This window comes from Perognathus longimembris, chromosome 11, assembly GCF_023159225.1.
Source record: "Perognathus longimembris pacificus isolate PPM17 chromosome 11, ASM2315922v1, whole genome shotgun sequence".
NCBI lineage: Eukaryota > Metazoa > Chordata > Mammalia > Rodentia > Heteromyidae > Perognathus > Perognathus longimembris.
In genome coordinates, this window is record NC_063171.1 from 59391922 (window position 1) to 59419875 (window position 27954).

General features: G+C 56.3%; 2 protein-coding genes across 3 annotated transcripts; both read right to left on the minus strand.

The window, feature by feature from the left end:
- Positions 1–266: 266 nt before the first annotated feature.
- LOC125359607 (proline and arginine rich end leucine rich repeat protein) lies at positions 267–27405 on the minus strand. Of its 2 annotated transcripts, XR_007212586.1 has the most exons (5): positions 27247–27405; positions 19909–20873; positions 16276–17306; positions 9616–9621; positions 267–279 (listed from the first exon to the last, which is right to left on the minus strand). XR_007212586.1 is itself a non-coding variant. In XM_048357413.1 (3 exons), exons 2-3 carry the CDS (start codon positions 20864–20866, stop codon positions 17131–17133), a joined length of 1134 nt encoding a protein of 377 aa, XP_048213370.1. In that variant the 5' UTR covers positions 20867–20873; positions 27247–27405; the 3' UTR covers positions 16057–17130. The 2 variants fall into 2 exon arrangements, 1 of the variants encoding a protein (XP_048213370.1); XM_048357413.1 differs by lacking the exons at positions 267–279; positions 9616–9621 and having other exon boundaries at positions 16057–17306.
- Positions 3849–12138, minus strand: Optc (opticin). The gene is made up of 7 exons (XM_048357414.1): positions 12088–12138; positions 10855–11085; positions 9689–9824; positions 7812–7970; positions 6828–7030; positions 4516–4611; positions 3849–4019 (listed from the first exon to the last, which is right to left on the minus strand). The coding sequence occupies exons 2-7, from the start codon at positions 11077–11079 to the stop codon at positions 3849–3851; spliced, it is 990 nt and encodes a 329-aa protein (XP_048213371.1). The 5' UTR covers positions 11080–11085; positions 12088–12138.
- Positions 27406–27954: the final 549 nt, after the last annotated feature.

A 27954-nucleotide genomic window follows, 5' to 3' on the forward strand; every position in this document is an offset into this window, starting at 1 on the left:
CCAGCTTCAGTACGCATCTGCTGGGCTTCCCATTGGTTGTTATAGGCTGTTTGTCATCTTTCTCTTGGACGAAGAGTTCAGCCTCCTAGTTTTTAAATCTATAAAATGTGGATAATTCCTCCACTCTGGGATAATTATGCACTGACAGTTATCAGATTACATAAAAAAGATCTTTGTAAAGTGTACATTTGCAAGATAATGAAGAAAAATTCCTATGTTGAGGAGGGGTGAGCTGAAGGGAAGCGGGGAAGGAAGTTCTGGGCTGGGTGGGGAACCCTCCTGGCTCCTCTCCTGGATTTGCCTCCAGCCTCTCCCGGCCAATCCCACCTTCCCTTCCCTCCTCTGCCTTGGGCCTGGCTTCGGGGCAACCGAGGACCACGGCACTGAGGACCGGGCTGGTTCAGGGCGAGGTCCCGCCACCCTCTAGCTCTGAGAGGACAGGCTCGGGCCTCTTCTTCTCCTCTACCTTCTCCCTCAGACGCTACCAGAAAAGGGGGGTGGGGGCTTTCATAGTGGCCTGGGCCCTCCTGAAGGTGGGAGAGGGGGCACTTCCCAGGCGCCAAGGCCTGTAAGGACCTGGAGGGGTGAGGAGGTGAGGGGCACTTGGGTCTTGGTTAAACAGCAGCTGCCCCCTGGCCTGAGTCTGGAGATTCTGGTTGGCCTGAAGGGACCCCCTCATCCCGTGCTCAGCCTTCTTTGCTTTGTTGTCTCGGGGCTGACTGGCATACTTCCTCTGGACCATTCTCAGTAGCTTTCCATTCTTCAGGACGGTGGGGAGGGGGGGGGAGTCACTCTGCTGTGCGCCCCAGCCCAGCCTCGCTCCTGCCCGTCCACCAGCAATGCCAGCCTTATTGGCTCCACAGAAGACCGAAAAGTAACAGCTGCTGGGTGCAAAGTCGATCTCCAGCCCTCTCCTTGCAGCCGAGGGACAGATGCTCCGTTTAGAATTCCTTTAGGGAACCAGCCAACGAGGGCATTCTTCCTGTGTGCCAGGGCTTTCCTAGCCAAAACTGGGGGACACGCGACAGGAGGCATCTGCAGGGGCGGGGCCTTGGGGAAATCCCCGAGGTGGCGCCCAGGTCGCACAGAGCGCAGAGCCTCCGCCTCCGCCTCCGCCTCCTCATTGCCCGTGTCTGCTGTGTCTGCACCCGTGCGTGATGGGGAGCAGGACCTTGGATCCTTGGGTCTGTGGGCCTGGGTTGGAGTCTGGGCTCTACCACTTTGAAAATGGGCCACTTCCTCCTAGAACTTAACTTCCTCCTCGGTACAGCAGGGAGCTGGACAGGAATGTCCCTTCCTGTCTGCGGCTGTCCTTAGGCCGACATGAGGCAAAGTACACGAAGCTTCCATGGCAGCAGGTATCGAAGAACCCAGGAATGACGGAGCCCCTCTTCCTACAGCAGAACAGCACCCCGGGGGACATTCTGGAGGGATGCGGTCACCGTGAGCATTTGTGGCTCTCAGTACCCAGAAACCCCAGTTCTGGGAAATCTCCCATGTAGAGAGAGCCCCTTCATTCAGGGTCCCTGCAGTGAGAGGTCTTAAAGGGCTCAGCCCTTGTGTCCGTAGCCCTTTCACAGTGCAATAGAGTGCGATTCTGGAAGGGGATATGGGATGTGAGCAGGGATGGGATTGGTGGATGAGAGAAAGAGACAGAGAGGTGCACGTACTTGTGCATGTGCACACACACACACACACACACACACACACATGCACGCAGATTCTGCTGTAACAAACTCCTTGGGAACCAGAGTGCTAGTGATTGGAGGAGAGGAGGCGGGGTATGGGGAGCTCTTGGCTCCTTGCCTTCTCTGTCTTTCCCTGCGGTGGGGTGCACTGGAACTCTTGGGTCTCTGGGAGAGAAGCAGGCACCCAGCTAGGTACCTCGCCGCACCTCACTCCAAGACCTCCCAAGCCTCGGTCCACACTCCAGTCAGCCGTGTGAGCTGGGGGAGTGACTTTTTTACTTACCAAGACTGTGTGAGAATCTAAAGTGCTTGGTGAGGTGCTAGATGGGGGTGGAGGGAGGCTGGGAAACGGGGCCACAGGAAACACCTGTCCCTTCAGACCCTAGGATCACCTGGGACCTGGAGTGGTTGCCTAGGCAACCTGTGGCGTGCGTGGCCAAGTTCGACTCCATCTTTGGTTTCAGCTTCAGTGCCAGTTCTTCTACAGGGAGGTCTTCCAGGCCCTGAGGCTTGGTTGCCCTCTTGTAAACTCCCGTGGCTGCCTGTGTATTCATTCCCTTTATACACTGATCGTGGGCTGAATGTTAGGGTTACTTGTCAACACTTGTCTTCTGCGCTGGGTCCTAAACTCCTAAACAAGGACAAAGTATGTATTCCTTGCGCACCATATCATATCATGATCAGCAAGCAGCCCAGTGCCTGGCACGGGGCAGACACGGGCTCCACAAAACCCTCGCTGGATGAGCAGAGACATGGCCTGCCTTGTGTGCATTGCGATTCCCTGACCATTCATGCATCAAGTCAGCTGGATAATAGTAGTTCTTCTTGCCACCCCCCCAATGCAGCAGGCCCCGCCTAGTATCCGAAGACTGCAGGTGGGTAATTGCTCTATTTATTTATTTATCTCTGCACAAGGCTGCCCTCTGCTGGCTGAACATGCAAGAAAGAACGTGGAGAAAACTCAGTGAACAGAAATCAGGGACTAGAGGTGCCAGAGTTCAGCCATACCCAGAAGGCAACCAGGTGAGAATTCGGCCTTCTGCAGGGCTCCCTGGAAATGAACGGGACTTCCTGGCCAAGGAAGAGAAAAGAATCTGTGAACACCCCATAGAAACCCTACTTGCCTTCAGGAGTCAGTCTAGCAGTGAGGGAGGGCTGGTTTACGTAGCTAGCCTTTCTCCCCACTGGCGTGCTGGCAAGATTTTAACAACCTGCTCTCCCCTCAAAAAAGCCAACTTTCGGCATTCATGGGTTTCCATGGCATAACTCTCCCACCAGAGCCCATTTCACACTACCAATGGGAGGCCACAGGAAGAGGAGTTGAGAAGAGGTGCCCAGTAGCACGCACCATCTGGATAGAATACCTTCAATAACCCGGTTACAGAGGTGGGCCAGTAACCCTCGATTCTCAGGAGGCTGAGATGTGAGGGTTGTACTTCCAAGCCAGCCCAGGCAGGGAAATCTTTGAGACTCTTATCTCCAACTGGTCACCAAAAGCCAGAAGTGGAGCTATGGCTCAAATGGTAGCATGCCAGCCTGGAGTGGAAACACTAAGCGATAGCTCCCAGGCCCTGAGTTCAAGCTCCTGTACAGAAGAACCCGATGAATAACGAAATACAGTAAAAGAATTGAGAAGTGATGCGTTTTGAGTATTTATTTTGTCTTTCAGCACAATACGTTTAATTGTGAGGGTATATCCTTCGATTTTTTTTCATAATGGCTGTGTTTTAACAATAGACTCACACAATTCCAGAACATTCGATGATCAGTTCTCAAAAGGGCATGTCTGATTCCCCCCCCCCGCTTCTGCCCCTCCAGCCCCACTTCTTCCCCTGCTTCCTTGTCCTTCTCTCCCTCCCTCCCCCTCCTCATGCTTGGCTTTCCTGGCATTCTGTGCCCTTAGGAGAGATGGGAATGTGGGAAAGAGCTCTGCTGCTACTTTGGTTGTCAGAGCCAGGAGCCAGAGGTGTTAAGGAAAGAGGAGGAGGAAGCACATCGTGTGTGTGTGTGTGTGTGTGTGTGTGTGTGTGTGTGTGTGGACTAGATCACAAGCTAGTCTACTAGTGCTTGGGCTGAAGACTGCTATTGAGACCCCGGTTCCCTGGGCTCTGCCTGGGCGGGAGAGAGGGCGGTGGTGGTGGCTAGGTAAGGCTCTCGACTCTAGGTGAAGCGGCCAATGGGGAGCCGTGGCAGGCAGAAGTAGGCCTCTGGGAAGAGGCTCAGGTTGATGGGGTTGTGGTCCAGGCGGATGTCCTCCAGAGGCCTGCGGGTGTGCCTGTGCTCCTCGGGGTCACAGAAGGCACCCCTCTGCAGGCTGTCTATCCTGTTATTCTGAAAGGAACGGGAGCAGCTGAGCCCCGGCGAGAGGCTGTGCCCTTGGGCGGCACCCCCACTCCCGTCCTTCCTGCTGGCCCTGCCTTTCCTGGGCAGCTGGAGAAAGCAAGGTAGTGCACAGAGCCCCGGGCACACGGAGAGGAGAAGAGAACGCCACGGAGGATGGGGAACAGAAAGGGAAGGGATGAGGAGGGGTGAGGGAAAGAAGGGGGAGAGAAAGGATGGAGGCCCTGCAGGGAAGAAAGATGCAAAGGAGGAAAGGGGGGGGGGGTGAACCAGAGGAAAGGGGGATGGGAGAAGAAGCAGGTGGGTGTGCAGCAATACAATGCAGAGGGAAAAGATGGCTTTGAAAAACAGAAATGGAGAAAATGGAACTGGAGCCACAGGTAACCATCTGGACAGGCTCTCATCTCTGGTGACACCCTGGTGACCAGGAATGGCTGCCCCCCTCCCCACCTGCCTTCCACCCCCTGCTCTCGCCTGGGCACCTCACCTGCAGGTGCAGAGAGCGAAGGCTCAGAGGCAAAGGCCCGGGGATCGCGTCTAGGAGGTTGTCTGCCAGGTAGAGGAACTGCAGCCTCTCCAGCGCCTTTGGGGCACAGAGAAGCTAGCGGGTTAGTGGCTCCTGGAAGACTCTGGCAATGAGGAGGTGTCTATGAGGACAAGGTTGAACATGGTGCCGATTGCTCACTCGGGGTGCACTAACTTGTGCCGGGTGCTGGGGAGGATACTGACTTGTTTATTTATTGAGACAGGGTCTTGCCATACCCGGCTGGCCTGAAGTTCTCTAGGTAGCCCAGGCTGGCCTTGAACTTGTGATCCTCCTACTTCTACTGCCTGAGCGCTGAGATTACAGGCATGCACCACAGCGCCAAGGGAAAGTCACTGCCACTGAGTGCAAACACGCAGGGGAGGACGGCTGGGAAGAGCAGAGGAGGGCACGAGAAAGGCCGGGGTGGGAGGCAGGAGCTAGGGGAGGCTGCAGTTCATCCTCAACTTACCTGCCATCTGAAATCTCCCGGTGCTAAACCTGGCGCATTCACAGAGAGCTCACCCAGGAGCTACTAGAGCAGCGATGGGACCCAAAGCATGCAGGGACAGACCGAGCAGGCCAGTGGGATGGCGCTACCGGCATCCGGTAAAGGTTAAAAAAATAATCAAGCTCAGTGGCTCACACCTGTAATCCTAGCTACCCAGGAGGCTGAGATGTGAGGAATGTGGTTCAAAACCAGCCAGGGCGGCAAAGTCCATGAGACTCTTATCTCCAATTACCTTCCAGAAAACCAGAGGTGGCACTGTGGCTCCAGTGGCTCAGGGACAGTCCCCAGGCCCTTTCTACCACTAGCACCACCACCGCCACCACCAAAAAAATAGACCATTTATAAAGCGTGTACTTCTAACCCTGCAGCAATTGTGTCAAGCAGGAATTGCCACCCTTGTTTTACAGATGAGGAAACAAGATCAGATTTGTGAGGTGACTGCCTCCAGCTTACCAGCCTCTGCCTCCAGAGCTCCTGCCTTATCCAGGCGGAGGGAACAGCCCCGAGTCAAGATGCAGGCGCACCTCCTAATATGGAGAGGGCCAGGGTGCCTCTGGGGCTGAGCCGCTGGAGACCAGCCAGCTGGTAATCCGAGCTCTTCACCTCGAGGTGGGCAAGCTGAGGCCTGAGAGCCGACAGCCAGGCGTGGGCATCCACCCACCCACCGCCACAGTGGTATGGACACTACACTCTGTTCCCCCAACTCAGGACCACGGCACACCCCCCTGAGAGAGTACCGGGCACCGGTGGCTCACACCTGTAGTCCTAGCTACTCAGGAGGCTGAGATCTAGGGACCGAGGTCCAAAGTCAGCCTGGGTGGAGAAAAATCTGTGAGACTCACATCCATACCAGCACTTCTAGCTTCTGGCTGATGAACTGGACATGAGAGTCTCTTCAATTTGTCTGTCTGGGCTGTCTTCAAACCCGGATTCTCTGATCTCAGCCTCCTGAGTAGCCAGGACTACAGGCCTGAGCCACCGGCACCCAGCTTGCAGGACTGTACTTAACAGAGTGACAGGGAAACCTGGGAGCGAGGCCAAATGGGGGAGCTGAGACAAGAGGGCACAACTGGCTTCTGCGGGCCATTTCTAGCACTTCAGCCTGCATGCTGGGGGGGGGGGGTCCCACCCGCTGTCTTCCTTGGTTGAACGGGCAGCCCCATGGGACCCCATCTGTGCCATTCAACCTTGCCGTCAAAGCTGGCCAGCCAACAACCCGTCAGGTTGAGAGAACTTAACCACAGCCTGACGGGGATGAGTCACGCAGAGGTGGCGTTTGGAAGGCAGAGGGTAGGTAAGAGTCTGGGGTAGTCAAAGCCCCGGGCGAGCCAGCGCTTTCGGGGAGAATGGGCAAACCCGCGGAGGACCTCTCTGCTGTGCCGAGAGGTGAATGGAGCCAAGACAGGATGACAAGACTCAGGTGTGGCCTACAGAGAGAGACGGAGAGGGACAGGAGGGGGCGCGGAGGAGGAGGGACGGAAGTGGGAGAAGAAGGGGGAGGGAAGAGGGCAAAGAACTGCTGACACCCCCCCCCCACCCCCATTCCCAGAAACAGGCTCATGAGGGCCCACTGCTTTTCCTCTTGAGAGGGCTGTGGAGACCACGCGCTGTAAAACACCCTAGAAAAGGATGGAAAGTGGACATTGATTTTTGTGCCCAGGACATAGGCGGAGCAGGGATACCCAGAAGGCACGGGGTGTGTGTGTGTGGATGGGGGGGGGGGGTGGGAACAGAGTGTACACAGTGAAGGGAAGGCCCAGCTCACCCCAAAGGCCTCAGGCTGTATCCCCGAGCTCCGGAGCCGATTGCGGCGCACGTCCAGGATCTCAGTGCCCCTGGGCAGCGGAGGCAGGGCTGCCAGCCGGTTCTCAGACAGAATCAGGTCCTGCAGCGCGGGCAGCGGGTGCAGGGCCTCGGCGTCGATGGAGGAGATGAGGTTGCCGGAGAGATCGATCCTTTTCAGTTTCGCTGAGCGATGTGGAGGGAGAACAGAGGGCTGGCACGGACTAGCACGCACCCCTTGCCTGCCCCTGTTGTTTCTGCCTGTGTGCCCTTCTCCACCGTCTCAAGATAGAGGGGTGTTCTGAGTAGCCCCATCTCAGGTCTAACTGGGAGAAAGAGCAGCCTAAACCCGGATGCGGTGGAACAACTCGGATTCCTCAACATCTTCCCCAGGCGTTCTGGCTGGGATGTGGCTTTCCCAAATTGGCTCCCAATTAGAAGAAGCTTCTCGAGGGCAAGAACCAGAAAACCCAGATGTCCCTGGATCCCCCGGCCTCCCCACCCCACATCCCTTAGGTACACCCAGGGCACTGAGGCCCAGAAAGCTAGGGGCAATTAGTGGTGGGCGTGGAGGAGAACCCAAGGCTTGCACCTCAGCAGAGCGTGAGGCATTAAGCAATCAAACAGCCCTGTATCATGGAGGACAGATTAAGGATGCTCTTGCTTTTGCCCAGTAGCCAGCAAGAGCTATAGATCCTGGGACCACCTCATAAGTTGGCTGGCTGTACCTTCCTCGCCTACTTCCCCAGAACAAACAAGAGCCGGCCATGATAGCAGTTAACTCTTCAAGGAAAGAGTCAGGAAAGACCTGGATTCATGTCCCTCTGACCGCTGGAGAGCCTCCACGCTAATGGGCGAATCCCAATGCAGGGGAGCGGTCAGCGAGCTGGCCGCTGCTCACGTGGCCAGGGGCGAGGGAGAGGAGCCCAGCGGCCCCCTCTGCCCCTTGGCTCGGGGCGATACGCACTCAGTCCTTGGAAGGCTCCAGCCCCGACGTGTGTGATGCGGTTGAAGCGGGCATACAGGTAGGCGGTGGTCCGGGGAAGAGGAGGGAGGTGGTCCAGGTCGGCATCATCGCAGTACACAGAGGACCCGAGGCACACACAGACCAGGCAGGTGGGCAGGCCTGGCCCAGGGGAAGACAGAAGAGAGCAAGGCCCCTACTCCCCTCAGCCTCTCCCCAGGGAGGGTGGGAGCCAGGGCTGTCTATGCCTCTGAGTGTGTGTGTGTGTGTGTGTGTGTGTGTGTGTGTGTGTGTGTCTGTACTGGGGCTTGAACTGAGTGCTGTCCTTTAGTTTTTTCTGATCAAGGCTGGTGCTCTACTACTTGAGCCACACCTCCATCTCCAGCTTTTTGGCAGTTAATTGGAGATGAGCGGCTCACAGACTTGGCTGCCCGGGTTGACTTTGAACCCTGACCCTCAGATCTCATAGGATGACAGGGGTGAGCCGGCGGCGCCTGGCAATCTGTACCTCTCGATGGCCGATGGGCTGCTTGCCCAGAATTGGCTGGCCTGACACAGCCAGCAGGGCCATGGCGCATCCCTCGGCCGGGGCTCCCCCGAGTCACCGCTCGGGACAAGCCCCTCCGCGCTTCCATCAGGCTCTCGTCCTTGCAAGGCCTTCCTGGGTCTGTGTGGCTGTTTCTAGGGCCTCTTTTCAGTCTTTTCCTCAGGGCTCCTGTCTGGTCCCCAGAGGGGATGCACATGAACTAAAAGCCAGAACTAAGCAGGACAGCCAGTTCAGCCCTTGGCCAGCTGCCACTGGGGAGAGGAGGGAGACAGGCTCTGTGTGGCTCCAAGGGACATCACAGCGCCGGGGTGGGGATGCGGGGTGGCGGAGTGGCACCCACTTCCTCCACTGGAAAACAGACTTCTTCTATTTCCAGCCCACGACCCCGTCTCTGCATCCTGTGGTCATGAAACCAACACCCGACCATCCAGCTCAGGCTCGCCGCAAGAGGTCAAGAGGAAGGACGGCCTGGAAGGGCCTGGCTCCTGCCACTGAAGAGGGCAGGGAGATTCTGTCCTGGCCATCACAAAGCACAGGGGTTCCTGGAGACCAGTGTGAGCTCCGCTGGGGAGGTACTCCGTCAGCAGGCCCAGCAGGAGCAGGTGTGGCCGGGCTCTTGGCCCTTTCTAATTCTGCGGTCTTGGAAGACGAGTCCAGAAAAGCCCTTTATTGCTTTAGACCTGGTGGTTCTGAGAGGACTTTGCCCCCCCCCCCGCACCGGACACCCCTGGCTGACACCCCAGCACCCCAGGCCCACCCAGGCAAGCGTGCCAAGAGAAGAGGAGGAGTGCTGAGCGCCAGCAAACCCAGGATGTGCTGTGTCCCTCCTCTGCCCCAGTTTCTGATCCCCAGCGGCCCCGGACCCAAGCAGGATCTGAGAGGGAAAGAGCCGGGGAAGAGGGCGACATGAGGCTGAAGGTGGTGAGATCGCTCCACTTACCCTCATGCCAAGTGACAGCCGCAAAGTTATTTTTTCTTCTCTACAGGCTTTTAATTGTCTCTAATCTAATTACCACTCCGCCTGCTCCCCGGGTGATGTTCTTAATTAAGGCAGGGTGGCTTTGCTGGGGCGTAGGGGAGTTCTGGCATTGCTTGGGTTCCTGTACACTTTGTGCAATCAATCGCCCAGAAGTATTAGGGACAGCCAGCATCCAACTTTTTCCCCCCCGCTCTCTCATTCTTACTGTGGCGATCTCACCTCCTGTCACAGCAGGGAAGGGCCAGCATGGCCTCCAAAGCCCTTACCACGCTCCACTCCACCCCTGCCTGGTGCTGGTCATGGTGGCTTGGCCTGTGGCCTGTGGCTTCGGTGACCCGTTGACTTTACACTTACCACCGCTGGTCAGGGAGTGCAGGCGGCCTGGGGCAGTCGGCCTGGTCCCTGTGAGCGTTGGTGAGGGTGTCCTGGGAGGCACGGTGCTCCGTGCAGGACTGGTCCCCGCTGGAGGAGCCGCACTGCTCAGCTCAACCTGCAGATCACGTAGCCCAGTCGGGGGCCTGGTCCCCGGAAGGACGGCACTTCTGCCTCTGGGGATCTGAGAGACTAGTTCTGAACATGCAGAGCCCGGAGAAGGAGCAGAGTGCGAGGAAACTTTTAGGAGCACCTGGGGGAGCATCTTTGCAGCACACGTGAGGAAACTGAGGCCCAGAGAAGAGAGGGAGGAGGATAGGGCCCTCAGCTGGCATTAAGGCAGAGGTGGAACCCGGGTCCTCAGATCTCCCAGGCCCACGGGTAGATGGAGGTCCTAGCAGGTGGCACAGCCCACTCTCAGCCCCTGTGAAGCGGGGACTGCACAAAGGTCCAAGAAAAGCCAGGGGCATTTCCTTTCAGAGAACCCAAGTGCCCCGCTCCCCTCTCCTCAGTGAGACCTGGGGGGGGTGACTCCTACGGTTTCCCTCCCTCCCTCCCTCTGTTCTTCCTTCCTCTCTCCCTCCCTCCCTTCCTTCCTCCCTCCCTCCTTCCCTTCCCTTCCCTTCCCTTCCCTTCCCTTCCCTTCCCTTCCCTTCCCTTCCCCTTCCTTCCTTCCTTCCTTCCTTCCTTCCTTCCTTCCTTCCTTCCTTCCTTCCTTCCTTTCTCTTTCGTTCTTTCTCTCCCCCTCCCTCCCTCCCTCCCTCCCTCCCTCCCTCCCTCCCTCCCTCTCTCCCTCCCTTCCTTCCTCCCCCCCTTTCTTCTTCGCTGTTGGTACTGGGGTTTGAACTCAAGGCCTTGCTCTTGCTCCACAGGCTCTTGCTGCCACTTGAGACACGCCAGCCCTTTTCTGATTTTGCTGTTCTTCAGATGGAGTCTCGCCTTCGACCCTGCATAGCTGGAGTGGTTGAGCAGGACCGCCATGCCTGCCTTATTTGTTGAGATAGGATCTTGATAACTTTTTGTCTGAGCTGCAGTCTTTCTGATCTCTGCCTCCCGAGTAGTTGGAATTATAGGCATGAGCTACCACGCTTGCCCCCCTAAGACCCCATTTCTTGCAGGGAATGTAATCCGTTTGCAGCCTGGCTCACCTCGGGGAGCTGGTCCCCGTAGTCCTCCTCATAGCTGCTCAGGTCAATGACCTCATGGTAGTCGTCCACGCTTGGGACATCGTGTCCCACATGCGGAACCGCGTGAGCCTTGCTTTCTTCAGGGCTCTGCTCCTCCCTCCTCTTCCTCTCCTTCTTTGGGAGAGAAGCTGGCCCTGCTTCCGGGAGCAGCAGGGCCAGCAGAGTCAAGAAAGCCCAGAACTTCATGGGATCCTGGGGGTGAGAACCGGTGGTGGGGGCTGGGCAGGAGGAAGGCAGCTGAAGCTTTCTGAGAATGACCCACAAGCGTGTCCAACCGTCTAGCCGCCCCCCCCCCCCCCGCCCCGGTGCTCACGGAGTCCGTCACACACGTCTACCTGGGCCCTTCGTCCTGTGCTCAAGCTCAGGCTGGGCTGCGGCTAGGGGCCTCTCCAGCTGTGTCCTGTGTGGCTGGTGCTGCCACACACAGGCCCGCGAACTCACCGAGCACGGCTAGATCACTGTCACAGACATGTCTGGCAAGTGCACACCGGGCATCAACAGCCACACACACAGAACGTGGCTCTACCTCAGTAAACTAAGAGAAACACGCCATCAAGAAGGCTTGGTGGGGGGGGGTGTGTTCTAAAGATCACTCACTTGCCTGTTTGCTCAACAAACATTGTTGGGGCGGGGGGCAGTGTCTATGAAGTTCCAGGCACAGGACTTCAGGACTTGACTCAAAAGGTACAAGAAAGAATAAGATACAACCCTTCTCAGTAGCACACAGCCTGTTGGGAGATAAATGGCTCATAACCTGACAGGCAATGTTTGAGAAAGAAAAAAGCAAGGAGACATGTTATTTCCTGAGCTCGACTTGGAGATGCAGCTTTTTAGACACTCGAGTGCCTTGAGCTTGGTTGTGAGTGTAAAGGAATGCTAGGGTCTGAGTGTTGCGGTGGCGCTGGGTAAGAATGTGTGTGCACGCCATAGCCCTCCCCAAAGCCAGTCACTTCATCTGGGCCAGCTTCCAGAAGTAGCCAGAGGCATTTCTTCACCCCCCCCCCCCCGCCATCCTTCTCCAAACTCAACTCTATAATTCAAAACACTTCCTAAGGCAGAAGTTACTGCCCCCCAAACCTCCTGCAACTTCCCTGGAGGACAGGGTCTGAGACCCTCTGGACCCTCCTCCGCCCCTCCCAGGCCCCTCCCGTGCATACCCATGGCCCAGAGGAGGCCTCCAACCTGGAGCCTTACCTTCCGATGCTCCGGCTCCTGAGTGCAGCTAGCTGGCAGAGGTGGGGACTCTGATGGAATGACTACCAGCCCTGGGGGCAGGGGAGGGCTGGCCCACCAGCCAAGGGCAGGCGGGGCCCCCCACAGAGCTGTCCACTTAGATTCCTTATTCTTCCTGATGTCCTCAGGGGGTCCCCAATCCTAATCCTTTGTGCCCTGAACAGAAATTCTTTCTCTCCCTCTACCCGTTCTGCCACCAGCATATTCTCTCTCTCTCTCTCTCTCTCTCTCTCTCTCTCTCTCTCTCCCTCCCTCCATTCTGAAAAGGCTGGGTTTCCTTTCTGGTCTTTTTCTCGCAGGCCAGGAGTGATGAGACAGCTTCATAGATGCAATCCAAAGAGAAAAGGATGCGCACAGGAGGCCAGCCAGACCACCATGGCTCCCCCAAGGAGCCATAACGAACAATATCACCAGGAGGGTCTGAAGGCCAGAGGGATGCAAAGTCAACAGGGGTGGGCGGGAGAATTTGAGGTTCACAGGCTTTGGTCCTAAGCTGGGTGCAGGAAGATCTCGAGATCAGTTGTCAGAACTCCTTGGTGAAGCCCAGAGAGGGCAGGAGACCAGCCCAAGGCCACACAGAGCCAAACCCAGCACCCAGAGCTCCCAAGCCTCAGGCCAGAGCTTCCCCTGGCTCCCAGGACTGTCTTCTTGTCCACTGAGTCCCAGGGAGCCCTGAGACCCTGTGTCTCTGGCCCCTCGGGGCAGATGGCTCTGGCCCGGCTCCTCTCTGCTGTGGTTTGCCAGGTGACAGCAGCGCAGGCCTGCTAAGCCAGCCCCAGGGGCACTAGCCGGCACCGATACCTCGGGAACGCATGCTCCCTCCTCCCGCAGCCCCCAGCCCCCCACCCCGGCTGGAGGGTGAGGTGACAGCGGGAGAGACTGCTGGGTAGAGGGAGGCACAGTCCTGGAGCCAGGAGGGCGCCCAGGAAACAGATGGCACCGTTGGCAGCGTGTGCTCCCCCAGTTCCTCTCCAGAGCCAGGGTTCCCCGGTCAGAGGACCCTCTGCCGCCATCGTCAGCTTGGAAGTGTGCCCTTCCCTGCCTCGCGCCATGCATTCCCGCGAGGGATACAAATACGACTGTTCATTCGTTCATTCATTCATTCCCCTGCCACCTGCTCCGGCCCTCCTCCACACTCAGTGACACTCTCCCATCCTCGCTGGGAGGGAGGGTCCCTCCCCCCCACCGGCCTCTTCCCTTGTGCGTGTGCGTGGGGGGGGGAGGGGCAGGGATCCCTGTCGGGAGCCGCCTGATGCAGGCTCGCACCCTACACTCGCTCCCAAGAGTCTCAGCGTTGCACACACGAAGCTCAGGGCAGGTTCCGGGGTGCATCAGGCGCATTCCCCGGCTGGCCCAGGGAGCAGGTGGGAGGCGTCCTCGTCCCAGGCTCGCATTAGCGGAGGCCCAAGGCAGGGTGATGGAAAGGAGACGGCAGGTGCCAGTGCCGTGCACAGAAGTCTGGCCGGGCAGCCCTGCTGCCGCCCGCGTCGGGCGCCTCTGGCTCCGCGCTGTCGGAGCTCAGCTTACAAACACCACGGCTTCCCCTTCGCCGGGCCGGGACTTCCTGGGGGCGCAGGGGCGGTGTGTGGTGCCCATTCTGTGTGAGTTCTTAGCTGGGAGCCTGCGCCGCCATGATGGCCACTGAGCCACTGCTGAATTGAACGGAATAAAGCGGGTGTCCAGCAGGCCCTGTGGGCTCCCGGGACCGACCGTCTGGCAGACATCACCCTTTAGGTCATGGCCAAGGCTTGCAAGGTCACGGATCCCCTTGGGAGCCAAGTTCCCTGTGAAGAAAGAGCCCAGGGCCCCCGGGAATCCCCCCACTCCGGGTGGCCCGGGACCCATGCCCTGTGGGTGTGGATGCTCTACATGGCCTGTCTGTCTTGGTGCTGAGCACTGGAGACTCTCCACAATTTGCTCCCTGTGGGTTGAAAGAACCTGGGCTTTGTTTGGGGCCTGGGGTGCGGCTGTTTGGTTTCCAAACTGACCTCCAGGACTAACTATTAATGAGGGTTATGAATTTTGGGGAAATCCTCCCCCAAAAAGGCCCTGAGTCAGCTTTCCCAGGAATTTTCTCCCTCCCTTCCTCCCTCTCCCTCTCCCTCTCCTTCTTCCCCACCCCTCTTTCTCTTTCTCGTGCCAGTGCTGGGTCTTGAACTCGGGGCCTCACGCTCTCAGCTTTGTTTTTTTTCACTCAAGGCTGGCATTCAACCCCTTGAGCGCCCCCCCCCCCGCCCCCATCTCCATCTCCAGGTGGAGATAGGAGATTTGTCACAGGTTTGTCTGGCAGAGCTGGCTTTGGACGGTGATCCTCAGATCCCAGCCTCCTGAGTACAAGTGTGGGTAACCAGCGGCTGGCTTTTAAGGTATTCTTCTCGACCAGGTCATATTGCCAAACTCAAGCAGGGTGGGTTTTTTTTTTTTTTCATTTGACTTTATTTCCTCTGCTATGAAGCGTGTTGAATGTGAACATCGCGTCACAAAGTGAACACGGTCTTCCAGAGAGAACAAATATATGTGCAGAGTACATACACGCACTTCCTACACATGTGCACACGCGGAGGCCCATAGCACGGAGGGAGTGAACTTGGGGAAGGAGGAGGAGCGTTCTAAACCCAGGAAAGCACACTGCGTGTGCATGGGGGTGGCGGGGTGGGGGGTCTACAAGCCTAATTTCACGCGAATGCACCCGGCTTCCAGTGGCAGAGGGTGCCGAGGGTCATGTGATGCTATAGGATGATGGGATGGCGATCACTGTGTCTCTGCTAAAGCCGAACAGCGTAGGCTTGCAGGACCAGGCTCCCCAGGGCGGGCAGTGTCCCCCCACCTCGCTTCCCCAGGCCTCACCGAAGGGGCTGAGGTGGGGAGGAGTGAATAAGAGGGTGCAGAGGGGCTTATCCAGGCCATAGCACCAGGTTGCTTACAGCCATAAAAGGAAATGGACTTTAAGCGGGAGCCTTGGAAAAGCAGCTGCAGCTAGGAAAGGGGTGGGGGGGAGGGGGAGGGAAGCCTGTGGAGTGGGGGAGGGGCTGAGATGAAAAGGGCCTTACGTCCTGGAACTGGCAAAAGAGGGGTGAGCCCCCCCGCCCCCCGAATTGGGAATTTGTATCTGCCAATGCTGGGGCTTACACTCATGGCCTGGGCTTTTCACTCAACGCTGGTGCTTTCCCTCTTGAACCACACAGCTGCTTCTAGCTTTTTTTTGCTGGTTAATGGGGGATAAGAATCTCATGGATTTTCCTGCTTGGACTAGCTTTGAATCTCTAGCCACAGATCCCAGTCCCCTGAGTAGCTAGATCACAGGCGCGAGCCCCTGGCACCTGGCTACCCCAATTCCTTGTAAAAGCTCTCAGCTTACCTTTTTTTAGGGTGCATACTGTGTCTTACTTCTAGCTCTCTAAACTCTTCACCAACACCCCTACTCAGGGGATTGTGGGGGGGGGGCGTTGTTCGGCATCCTCTAGAGAAAGTAAGTCAAGGGGGACATTGAAGGCGAGGAGACCTGTCAAGTTACTCGCCTGGACCAGGTAAGGAGGATGGGGAAGCCTCTGGGTTAGGGACAGAGAATAAATTACTGCGAGGGAAGGGAAGCAGTAGTTAGGACGCGTCCTGCCTTAGGGCTCAACTTACAGTGTGGGACGGCAGACGTGGAGCACAGGGGAGCGAGCCTTGCCTGGGTTGACGTTTGCAGCAGGTGCGAGCAGAAGAGACCTGGCAAGGTCCCCTGGGCCCCCAAAGCTTTCCCTTTGGTGGTCCCTCACCATGGAAATGAGCCCCAGCCCCTGCACCTTTGTGCCCCTTAGTGACCAGGGGAGGAGGCCCCAAGCATGACACCCCTGGCTCTCCCAAGCTGGAACCTGCCAGCTCTGTGACCCTAGGGTATGTATGCCGGGCCCCGGGAAGGCGAGAAGACCGGAGCCAGCTGCCACCCTCAGCTGCCACCAGGTGTCACTCATGGGTCTGCCTGAGAGGTGGAGGCCGCGGTCCAGTGCCGCAGAGGCTCCTGGGAGATCTCCAGGTGCCCTGCCCCTTCTCCCCAGTTCCCCCCAGGGGTGGAAATGACTGGGCCTTCTGTAGTAATAGAGAACAGATGGGGGTCGGGGGGAGGGTGGGGTGAGCGTGGACGCTCTGCGTGTGAGCCCCCTCCACGGGGGACTCTGTTCCCCAGGGCCTCGGGCCACTTATCATGGGTGGGCAGAAGTGGCTGCAGGATTCATCCACACTCCCACAGGGCTCCTCTTGGGGCTCCGACCCCCAGCCCTCTCCCTGCTAACGTCTAGTTCCTTGGTGGGTCCTCGGAGGCCCAGCCAGGAGGGCGTGTGCTACATTCGCCCTAGAGGCCGAGGACGGGGGGCTTCTGACTCATTTCTGGCCACAAATGGCCAGATGCAAGCTCTTGCTGGCACCCTGGCCCTCTGCCCTGCCTTAGTCATTCCCTATTTCTTTCCCGGAGAACCTGGGCCGGCAGAGAGTGGTGCCTGGTAGCCGGGGAAGAGGGTGATGGAGCAGCAGTTTTGAAGAAGGGCTTTTTGGTTGAGGAGACCTGGGTTTCTCAGCCTCTTCTGAGGCAGAGTTGCCCAAGATAGCAGAGTCTCCAGTGGGATTTTCCAAAGCTCACCTCCAGGCTGCCAGGACCATCTTCTGCTTCTCATTTGGCCAGGATCAAGATCAGATGTCAATCTGTGGTCCAACCTCACTCAGGAGCGGTGGGTAGAGGAGGGAAGGGGAAGGGACATGGAGCCTGGTTTCTAGATTGAAAGGAGGCCACAAAAGGCCGGTGGTTTAGGTGTGCAGGGTGCGGGAGGAGTTTGAACTGGGTGGGGCCCAATGAAGCCCTGGGAAGTCTTGCCCAAGAGCTGCAGCAGAGCACACGGCATTTCCCCTCCTCAGAAAGAGGGGAGCACAGAAGCAAAGCTGAGGGCGAGATGGAGAGGCAGAGAAAAGTGACGGGCGCTGTGCCTGGCCACCGGCCTTCAAGTGTGGTCGGAGGAGGTCCCGCGAGGCCTAGATGACCACGGACTGCAGGAGGCGGAAACACATCATGAGGTCCAGCGGGATGGGGGGCTTCAGGAAGTTCCCGTCCAGCCGCAGGTAGCGCAGGTGAGGCACGTTCTCTAGGTCCGAAGAGAAGTCATGGAAGGCCACAAGGTTGTTGGGGCAAATCTGTGTCCCATTGATTTCTATGGAGAAAGACCGGGAGAAGTCAACCGTAGAGTGGGAGTCCCGGGGAGGAAGGCAGGGGGCACTAGGAGTAAGGGCTCTAGAGCTTTCCTCTCTGGACTGGGCTGGCTTTGGGAAGGTGTGAGCCTACACAGGTCTCCCTAATCTCCAGGCACAATGTACTCATTGGAAAAATGACTTACCTTGGAAATAATCAATAGTATTGATTTAATCAAATGATCAGAATGGTCTAGAGAATCAGAGGTTAAGAGATCTAAGCGACGGCATCCCGGGATTAAACCTGGGAGGGTCCTTCAAGGTCCTCACAGTCACGATGGCACTCCAGAAGGATAGCTAGCTAGAGGTGGAGACGCCCCACAGGGAGGTGAGATGGGAGGCCGGCGGGTGGGTGGGGCAGGTCCTGGAGACCTGCCTGTGGACGGGCTGCGAAGCGAGGGGGTGGATGGAAGGGGGGTTGTGTTTGTGGGGATAAGGGCGATCAAAAGATGGAAGTGGGCTGGGAAGATAAGGAGCCTGTGGATTCAGAAGCGTCCTTGGCTGAGTTTCCATTTGTCTCCTTTATCTTTTTTTAGGTGACAGGAGAGAGTTTAAGCTTCCGCTCGACTCTCATCGATGGGATGTGGGTGACGGCATAGTCATATCTTATCAACTTCTTCCTCCTCTTCTCCTGCTTTTCCCCTGTCGTGGGGGTGGGAGAGCCCTAACACAGGCAGAGTTTTCTCCGGTGGGCTTTGTGGCGTTAGGCGTTACCACCCTGACACTCGCCCTATGAAATGCCGAGCACGTGGCCAGCCCTGGACATTCGTGAGAGAATGTCAGAGAAGGCATCTTGCAAACTCTCCGGGGAAGCATAGGTGACCGCACGGACATCATTGCTAACGCCGTAACTGTCACCCCCGCCGGAGTCCCACTCGCTCATCCTGTGCGTTAGTGTCACAGGCGTGGGGCTGGGGTAGGCGCGTGGATGGAGCAGGGGTATGACTAAGCCTCAGAAAGCTGAGCTACCCTCCGCAGGCGGGCAGGGGCCTGTCAGCCAGCCATGAACGCAAATATCCTTTCTGCCCCTGTGTTCAGCCTACTCGGCTTCCTAGGGGCATCGTGTTCCATTTTACTGTGCTACCTGCAGGGTAAAATCAGACCGTTTTTCTATTTCCCTGAATCTGTACCTTGCGAGATAAAAAATAAAAGCAGTTCCATTAGCCCAGACTTGCTCTATACATTTGTTTAAGGACGGTGGAAAAGTCAACAAATTCTTTCTTATTTTGGGGGTTAGAAACCCATGACCCTCTGCTGTTGTTCTAGGGTTGGTTCTTTTCTCTCTCTCTCTCTCTCCTTGGTCCCCGTGACCCCTCAGCTACTTCATGCCTTGTATGATTAGAGCCTGGTTTTGTTCAAGGTCTGAATAACATTCTTTTGTTGTTGTTGTTTCCAAGACTTTCTGCTAGTGTTCTACTCAGAGATGACTTTGGGCTCTGGGGTATTTTGTGTTTGTGTCATGTCTTTTGGAGACAGAGTGTTACTATGTAATCTAGGCTATGCAATCTTGAGCTGAAGAGTCTCCAGTCTCTGCCTCTGAAGTGGGTTTGCAGGTTTGTGCCACCATGCCTGGCTGCCCTTTTTAAAGCAGAGAGAATACGTTTATCTGAAAGTGAGAATAAATAGCGAGAGACAGGGCTCTAAAGAGGAGTGCCCTGGCTGCCCTTTTTGTTTTGTTTTGTGTTTTTTTTTGGCCAGTCCTGGGCCTTGGACTCAGAGTCTGAGCACTGTCCCTGGCTTCTTTTTTGCTCAAGGCTAGCACTCTGCCACTTGAGCCACAGCGCCCCTTCTGGCCATTTTCTGTGTATGTGGTGCTGAGGAATTGAACCCAGGGCCTCATGTATACGAGGCAAGCACTCTTGCCACTAGGCCATATTCCCAGCCCCCTGGCTGCCCTTTTTGACTGAAGCGAAAATCAAGACCCCCAGCCTCCTGTTCTGTTCTGTAATTGACTCTCCAAGCCCAGTAACCTGTTGATAAATTCTCCCTTAAATACAGTATCTCCGACAACTGAACGCTGCAACCTTCTAGATAGCTTCAGGAAGCAGCTGCACACAGACATGGTCTCCAGTGGCCTGACTTTTCCAGTTCCCTTGGCTGTGGGCGGAAACTCCCTCCCTGCAGCAGGAAGGCCCAGATATGCCAGGGTGAACATCTTATGCCTCTCCTATTGATGGATCCGGAGGCCAAAGCAGCTGGCACTGAGGAGATGGGACAGAGGAAGAAAAGCAACTGCCCTCTGAACATGGTGTCCTGAACACGTCCTTCATTTATGTGAAATGATCAAATCCTCCGGGCAACCTTCTCCTAGAAGATAGTATTATCATTCTCAGTTTACCTGTGAGGAAACTCCCCCAGAGGAGTGACCTTTCCAAGGTCACTCTCAATGAGGTGAGGCGAAGACCTGAGGGTCGGAGCCAACGTGGATTTGGGGGGGGGGTGTGTGTGTGTGTGTGTATGTGTCACCCAGATACACCCCAGCTCCGTCAGCTGCTCTAGCCCACACTGGGAGGCTCCTGAGAAAGGGCTCCACCCACCCTGGGCTGTGGCCCCGCCCCCACTCACTCTCGATGCTGTTGTTGTTGAGGTACAAGTGCTCTAGCCTGTTGTTGATGGCAGGCACGTTGCTGATCTTGTTGTGGGCCAGGTGGAGCACCAGCAGGTTGGAGATGTTGAAGGAGTTTTTGGGGAGCCCCCTGTCTGACAGCTTGTTGTAGTTCATCCTGATGAAAGCCAGGTTGGGGAAGGCCTTGAAGTATCCATTAGGGATGGTCTCAATCTTGTTGCTATCCAGATAGAGCTGGTGAATGGCCGTGGGGACCTTGGGCGGCATCTTCCTTAGGATGTTGTGGGCCAGGTTGAGCTGCATGAGGTTCTTAAGGCCCTGGAAGGTGTCTGGCTTGAAGACGCCGTCGCTCAGCTTGTTGTGCTGTAGATCCAGGAGCAGCAGGTTCTCCAGCTTGCTGAAGACACCGGGTGGGATCCTGGAGATGTGGTTCTGACTCAACCTCAGCTGTTCCAGGTTGCGGGGCAGGGCGGAGGGCACCTCTTCCAGCTGGTTCTTCTCCATGTAGAGGAACACCAGGCCGGGGAGCTTCTCCAGCACCCTCTGGTCCACCTTGCGGATGCGGTTATTGTCCAGGTTGACCCACCTCAGGCCTGTGGCGTTCTTGAAGGACTCCACAGGGAGCTCCGAGATGAAGTTGTTCTGGAGATAGAGGTAATGGATGCGGGGTGGGATGATGGGGACCTTGCGGAGGTTACGGCTATCGCAGTACAGGGCCGATGGGAAGTCAGGGGGGCAGTGGCACTCCCGGGGACAGTCGGGGAAGACAGATGGGGGACCGGGAGGCAGTGGAGGCGGCAGGTCCGTAGGCTCTGCTGGCTCATCGGGCTGAGGGAGGCCGGGGGTGGGCCTGGGCCTGGGCTTGCGCCTGCTCCCGGGTTTTGGTCTTGGCTGGCCTTGGGCCACGGAGGCCAGGAGGAGGAGCAGTGGGAGGAGCCAGCAGAGGGATGGCCTCATGATCCACCTAGAGGGAGGAAACACAGGACGGGAGGTTATGGGTCTGTCAGGCCTCAGGAATCAATGCCAGGTCTCTGTGGCTAGGGTCAGCCAGGTCAGGCTCCAGGGAGGAGGGGCAGAGTCGGGACAGCAAAGCAGGGATAGAGTAACAAGGGCCGGAGGCCCAGCCACGCCGGGGGCTCAGCTTCTCTGGGGAAGGTGCGTGCCCTCCCAGAAACACAGGCTGGGAGTCAGGCTCTTAAACCCTTCGTCTGGAAGGCCCCGAGTCTCTCCTTTGTACAGGGGTGCTGGGGCATGTGACACAGACGGTCCTGGGTGGGATATCTGGAAGAGTCCCCACAAGCCCACAGTGCAGTGGGCTTCAAACTGTGTCTGTAAGTCTGTAGCGCCCCTTGAGGAGGGGAGGCTGAGAAGGGGGCTCTGGGACACCCCTAACTCACTCTTGGACCACCTTGAGCAGCTTTAAAAAAAAATCTGCTACCTTTCTATCTATCATCCATCTGTCTGTCTGTCTGTCGGCCTGTCTACCTTGAGATTTATCCAGGACATTCATTGGAGGTAGAGAGAAAGAAAAAGGGTTTGTGGCTATAGATGGTTTGAAATCCACCCATCGAGCCCAGACCCCATTGTGTACAAAAGCTGGGGCCGGAGGAGGAAGTGGCTGTGCGGTCCAGGAAGGCGTTTGACAGCAGACCAGGGACCTGGGTCCAGGACTCCTGCCCTCCAGCGGGGGCTCATGGGAGAAGGGAAGGGCTCAGCCCCGCCCCCCTCGCCAGCCGGGGCTCCAGGCCTCCCCTCTGTACTTGGCTCAGAGAGTGCTGGCCTTTGCCAGTGCAAGCCGTGCCAAGAACTTCTCCCAGATGTGGAGGCTCCTGGGAAAACAAACAGGAAAGGAAGGGGAAAGATGTGGGGGAAAGCACTTTCCTTTGACCTCGTCTTGTTGTTCTCTAGATCCTTTGGAGTTGGTGGGGATGCGATGGGATAGCAAGATGAACTTCCCGGCAGCCTCAGTGACATTCGACTAGGGAGCTGAACGGTCTTTGGGGGTTGGCCCTCATGCCTTTCAGAGATAGAGCCATGTGGTTGGAACTGAACTGAAAAATGGACCAATAGTAACAGACTTGGGCCTGTAGGTGGAGAGGATCAACCGTCACAGGCTTCCTTTCCTAACCCCGGGCCCGTGAAGGGGCTAAGGACTGCCCTCCTGTGGCCGCTCCTCCCCAGAGCTGCCCTCCTGTGGCTCCGCCTCCCCCCGCTCTGAGCCCCTTCCCACACAGCCTCACCGGCTCTCCTGGCATATCCCTTCCCACCTCGGGCTCTGAGGCTCATTGCAGGTGCACGCTTCCTGGGGCTCTCTGAGACAGAGTGGGCTGGAGTGTGTCCTCAGTCTACCTCTGGACCTTGTCTCCAGTCCAGACACGTTGGGCCCACATCAGATTCTTCCTCTTTGTTTGTCCAGCACCCACCTTTGGCTGGCTTTGATCAAAGGAAGGCAGCAGAAGCCCCTCACCAGCTGGGGACCTGAGCCAGATGGACGGGAGGCGCCGAATATGACAAGACACAAGAAAGAAGGCGGAGCCGAGCGCTGGGCAGGTGCAGGGGTTTCACCCACATGTGTGCACACGCGCGCACACACACACCTTTGTTCCTGGCCTGCACACGTTTACATACAGAAACCCACAATCCTCTCCTATGCACATAAAGAAGCTTGTATTTGCACATCTGCTCGGTGCACGTGTGAGCCCTGGTGCAATCCACTGGTGTGGGAAAGAAGGAGGAAGGAAGGAGAGGGGAGGAGGGAGAAGAAGGGCAGAGAGGAGGGGGAAGAGGCCATCCACCTCTGATGCTTCTCCACTTCCCTCTGAAGGGATCTCTTCCAATAAAATATTCTCCAAGGGCTTTGGGAGAATCATTTCCCCAGGATTCCCCCAGGCTCTATGTATATTAAATACCGAGGGACTCAAAGACAAGATACCCATTGTAGAATTTAAACCTGAGCTACGCTGCCAGCCTCCATTTACTTATAATTGATGAATTATAAATTAACATTTTTATAAAGCTTGTAATACTCTTGAAAATCGCACAGTCATACACAAATAGGGGTAAGACATTAATATTCTAAGAGTGAACATTTTTTTTAGAGCCCCACGTTTCTCAGTCTTGATTTCCTTTCTTCGTTTCTTTAGTTTTTTAATTGCTCTTGTTTCTCAGGAGCCTGGAAACAACAGGAAGGCTGAGATTTTCCTATTTCCTTCCTTTCTTTTGTCACCAAAAGCTCACGGAAGGCAGTGGACAGGGCATTAAGCGAGCGAGCACCCCACAGAGCCTGCTCTGTGAGGCACAGTGGCGTGGATGGTTGCCTGTGCTGGGGTGTCTCAGTGTCTCAAGGTGGGGCAGCCCTGGTCTCCACGGTCAGTCAGGGCCTTTCCTAGCCCTGACTCATGGGCCCTACCCTTGGGGCACTGGTCCAATCTGCTCATTTGTCCATTTAATCTGGTCACATTCTAGTCCCCCCCAGAGCCTGCAGAAGGATCCTAAGGAAAAATTCCTGGAATAGGTGTTTTGGATCGGTCCTACTCCCCTTCCCTCAGCCTTCAGGGCTGAATCAGAGCTGTTCTGTGCACAGAGAGAGCACAAGGAGTGGGTGTTCATTTCTAAGGGCTTTCTCACAGGCCACGCCCCTTCCTACAGAGCATGTCTGTTCCCCGCCAGCGGGGAGTTCTGTCCACAGGGTCCTTCTCTCTGCCAATGCTCTGCACTGGCCTGGCCTCTACAACCAGATCCCAGCGATAAACTGGCAGCAGATCAACCCCAATGGCTGGCACTCCCTCCCACAAAACCACAGCTCCTGCCTTCCAGAATATAAACTTTGTTCAATCACAAACTCTGTTAAGGTGGGTCATAAATGCGTGTATGTGTTTAAAATTTTTTATGCCTTTGCAATCACACCTTACCCTCCCCTGCCCTCCCCCACCCCCACCCCGTCTCTCCCTGCTGGGTCCTGCTCGAAGCTCAACAATGAGCAAGAAGTTCACCGAGTCCTGTACTTTGTGAAGAACTCAAAGCTGCTGCTTCGGGGAGAGGATGAGCAGTTGCTCTGCCAAACCCCACATCCACTCTCTACATTTTGCAGTTTTTCCTAAGAGAGTTGAAAATTCACATTTCGGCTCCAACTGCGTCGATCTGGGCTCGATTCCTGCGCCTGCCTCTCCCCCCCCCCCCCCCCGAGTCCCCAGGCTCCTCGCCTGAGGACCAGATGAAATCATACAGCAGAAGGCCAGTTCTAGAAAGGAACGTCTCCGCCAATCCACAGGCAGTTGTTCTGAAAGCGCATCCACCCTTTATCATATATCCCCTCCATTGAAGGCTAGAACCTAGGGCGGATGCCATGGGCCATTTGGAACATGGGTTAGAAAACAGCTAGACAGATAGAGGGAGTCGTGCCTGGTCCCTGTGGGCTTGTCTCGTGCCTGGGAACAGGTTTAAGGACCTGTAGCTTTGTGAGGAGAGGCCAGTGTTGTGTTTGAGGTAGGGTTTGTCTCCCAGAGCTCTGGGAGCTAGGGAAAGCTCCAGGGTTACTCAGCACTGTGGAAGGACTACCTTCCTGTCTAATTGGCCACCCCTAGTCTCAATGACCCAGACAGCCACACTGCCCGGGCATGCAAAGTACCCTCACTCTTTCTTCTGTTCTGTTTCTGACCTAGAGTGCTAGAGCCCATCCTGCTCACTTTATCCCTGTGGCTTAGGGAAGATGTTGGAAGCAGAGAGATACGAGGTCGCTCTGCTTTGTTAGCAGAAGGTTGAACCTGCTGACTCCAGTCTGCCTTGAACCCTTTCAAGATCCCTCTAGGGCTGGTATGGTCCTGGCTGACTCTCTCCTTATCTAGAAAGCAGGAAGAACAGAGGCTTCCTTATCCCTGTATTTCTCATCCAGTTGTCAGAACCGAGTGTGATAAGCAAATGTAAAATGTGTTGCCGATCAAAAAAAATGCTAAAAATAAGTCTAACACGATTATGAAGGCACCATCTGCCTTTCTCGTGTCTACCACAAGGCTAAAGTAAACAGAAGGAAGCTTTGATGGCCTTGGGTGACAGGTTGAGAAGAGCAAGTTGTCCATGCTGCGCAATGGAGAAGGAGGAATATGACCCTCTGGCAGCCTGGGGTCCACGAGGTCCCCTACGCCCCCCCCCCCCCATCCCTAACTCCCGAAGAAAGCCAGGAAGGATCTGTCTGATTCCTTGTGTTGTTATAGATCTGGGCCTCACTGCAACCATGCAGCTGGTGCCCCCGAGCATTTCTTGTATAAAATGGGAGTGTGTGTGTGTGTGTGTGTGTGTGTGTGTGTGTGTGTGTGTTGCTGGGGATTTACTGAACCCAGGGCTTTGTGCCGGCCACGAATTCCATCCTTAACCCACAACATCTTATGAGGTTATTTGGACTTAATAGGGGTGAAGTTAGTGTCCAGTGAACCATCAGGGGTTGGGGGCATCATGTCACGTGAATGGGGTCTTTTTCCCATCCGCCTGTGTGGGCAGAGGGGTGCAGGAAGACAGGGATCGTTCTCAATGTGGGTCCTGGCTTTTCCACACAAAGAGACTTCTTTCCCTTTGTGGTTTGGGAGCTCACACTTGGGACCCCAAGCTTGGGAGCCAGAGCTAACTAACTAGAGGTCCTAGAAGACCCCCAGCCTCAAGGGAGTATCTCCTTCTCCTGTCTCTGTTCCTTGTTTTCTAACCCAGCCCCGAATTTCTGTAAGATGCTGGCCAGCTATGGGACATCTCACTCTCTCCCCTTTACTGACTTCAAGTCCCACCTCCACCTGGGACTTACAACCATTTGCACTTGGATTTGTTTTTTTTAACGCTTTCTGGCCTTATGGTACTTCGCTGGAATACCCAGGAAGTGGGGGGTGGTGGTGAAGGATTTACTGTTTAGCCCCTTCTCTGAGAAGGCTCATCAGGACATAGCAGTCAGCAGGGGGAGAAGGATCTAGAATGGACAGGGGAAGGACCCAGCACCCCTTCTGGGTGTCTGGGGCAAGCAGCTTAGCAGGTAAGAAGAAACATGAACTTTGTGGAGTTCTCTTGAGGGAACTTTCTGGAATGTTCCTCTGGGATATGCCTAAGTGGCCTTGCAGAAAGGAAGGGGGTGTTTCCTGTTTCCTCCAGTGCTCACCCTGACTCCTCAAAGGGGAGATGGCCTGGGTGGACACTGGGGCTCCTTCCTCTTCTGCTCAGCAAGAGCTGGGGGTACCCTGCACCTGCGCCCTGCAGCAACATGTAAGGCCCTAACTCGGGTCTGGCAGGCCAGTAGACTCCCCTGAGGTCCAAAAGCATCAGTAGATCCCTGGGCCTCTGGCACAGCTCCATGTGTCCCCCGCCCCCACTCCTGCCATGCTTCAGGAGATTCTGAAGGTCCTGGAGCCGGTGCCCGAGAACCCCGCGCTAGCCGTCCCCCGCCAGCCCCGGCTCCTCCTCAGCCACAGGGCTCCTGACCCGAGTGCTCCAGAGAATTCCAGAATGACTTCAAGTGAATTCCGCCCCCCCCCCCCGGCTGTTTACAAGAGAAAGGATGGGGAAAGGAAAAGTCGACTCCTCAGGGCTGAAATGAGGACCTCCAAGGTTTGTAAGCTGGGTTGCCTGCTGTGTATACACACTTATTTTCCTTTCTTCCTAAAAAGCCAAGTGGTTTGCGGCAGGGAGACAGGAATCGGGGCAGCTGAGAAGATAGAGCGCAGGTTGAACAGCCACTGCTTTCTCCTTCCTACCCAATCGAACACGAAAGAGTGAAGAGATCCTTCCAGCGCCTGCTCTGGCTCATCTCCTCCCTCCTGGCCTCCGCTTAGAACACATGATCTTCCCCCGACTTTGTCATCTCAGGGAGAGGACGCGTTCTGCCCTTCGCTCGCAGCTGGGGAGGCGAACGGGAGGCCGCCCCACCAGATGTGCCGCGTGCGCGTGGCGTTGACAACGTGGGATAGTGCGTGGCAGGCGCGGAGAAGTGGGTTCTAGGGTCTGGTTTCTATGGCAACACCTAGATGTTCTGCTGAAATTCTGTGTGCGACAGACCTCCTGAGCACCATCCCAAACATCTGCACCGAGGAAACGTTCGCTTCAGCAGCAGAGCAATGGGAGGGTAGAGGGGGAAGTGGGCAAGAAATGAGCGAGATTAAATTGGGGCTCTCTGGGGAAGAGAGGTGGAGGAAGGAGGGAGGGAGAAAGAAGGAAGGAAGGGAGGAAGGAAAGATGGATGGGAAGAAGGGAAGAAGGAAGGAAAAGGAGGGAAGGAAGAAGACAGACTACCTCAGTAAGCCAGGTTGGACAGAACTGGAGGAAAGCCTTGACCATCTCCCTGTCCTCTCCCCACAGCCTGGGCTTACCTGTGCACACCTGCCCGTCCTTGGGCTCTGGGGCGGTTCTCTTCCTCCCCACCCTTCGGTGGAACTGTGGCAGCCGAGAGCCAGCTCTGAGTTCTGATCGCCCAAGTGGTGCGTGCGTGCTGTTTGCCTGACTTTTCTTCCAGCAGATCCTATTGGGTTGGGGAGGTTAGGTTAGGGGAGGGAGGGGCACATGGCAAGGGAGGAAGAAGAAGAGAGGGAGGAGGGAGGAGAGGAGAGAGGGAGGGAGCTCGGGGAAGAAGGAATGACAACAATAAAGTCTTTATTTGGCAGCCAGGACTCCAAAGACCTCATCCACACACCATACCCACGAACCAACTCACTTTTAATAGCGTTTCCTTCTGCTGCTGTTTCTGGAGAGAGACTGTGTGATCCATGTTTGGGAAGCGGGCCAAATTAAGGGAAGAGCAGGCATGGAAAGCAGCCCCGGCCGGGGCGGGGACGCTGGGCCCAGCACTGGCCTGTTGAATTCCTCCAAGCAAATGCTTTGCTCTGATGCCCGCTACTGGTTGCTCACTGGAGTTAAACTCGCAACGTAGTGCGGGCTTTGGGTTGCTTCTCTGAGCAGAGGCAAAAGACAGTGCTGCCTTGAGACCTTCTCCAGGGAGGGAGTGGTCTCACCGTGCTGGCTGCGCGCTGGCCTGAGAGATAACTGCTTTGGTGGCCAGAAGTCTGCTCTGAGGACCAGAA

What these genes read in the sequence shown, in the direction of transcription:
- LOC125359607 (XM_048357413.1), bottom strand. Translation starts at nt 20,866, where the DNA reads ATGAGGCCATCCCTCTGCTGGCTCCTCCCACTGCTCCTCCTCCTGGCC. An exon ending in CAACAACAACAGCATCGAGA is followed by an intron (nt 17,307 to 19,908) that starts GTGAGTGGGGGC and finishes CTTTCTCCATAG; the next exon opens with AAATCAATGGGACACAGATT.
- Optc (XM_048357414.1), bottom strand. Translation starts at nt 11,079, where the DNA reads ATGAAGTTCTGGGCTTTCTTGACTCTGCTGGCCCTGCTGCTCCCGGAA. An exon ending in ACGGGGACCAGCTCCCCGAG is followed by an intron (nt 9,825 to 10,854) that starts GTGAGCCAGGCT and finishes CGTGATCTGCAG; the next exon opens with GTTGAGCTGAGCAGTGCGGC. An exon ending in TTCGCTCTCTGCACCTGCAG is followed by an intron (nt 4,020 to 4,515) that starts GTGAGGTGCCCA and finishes CGTTCCTTTCAG; the next exon opens with AATAACAGGATAGACAGCCT.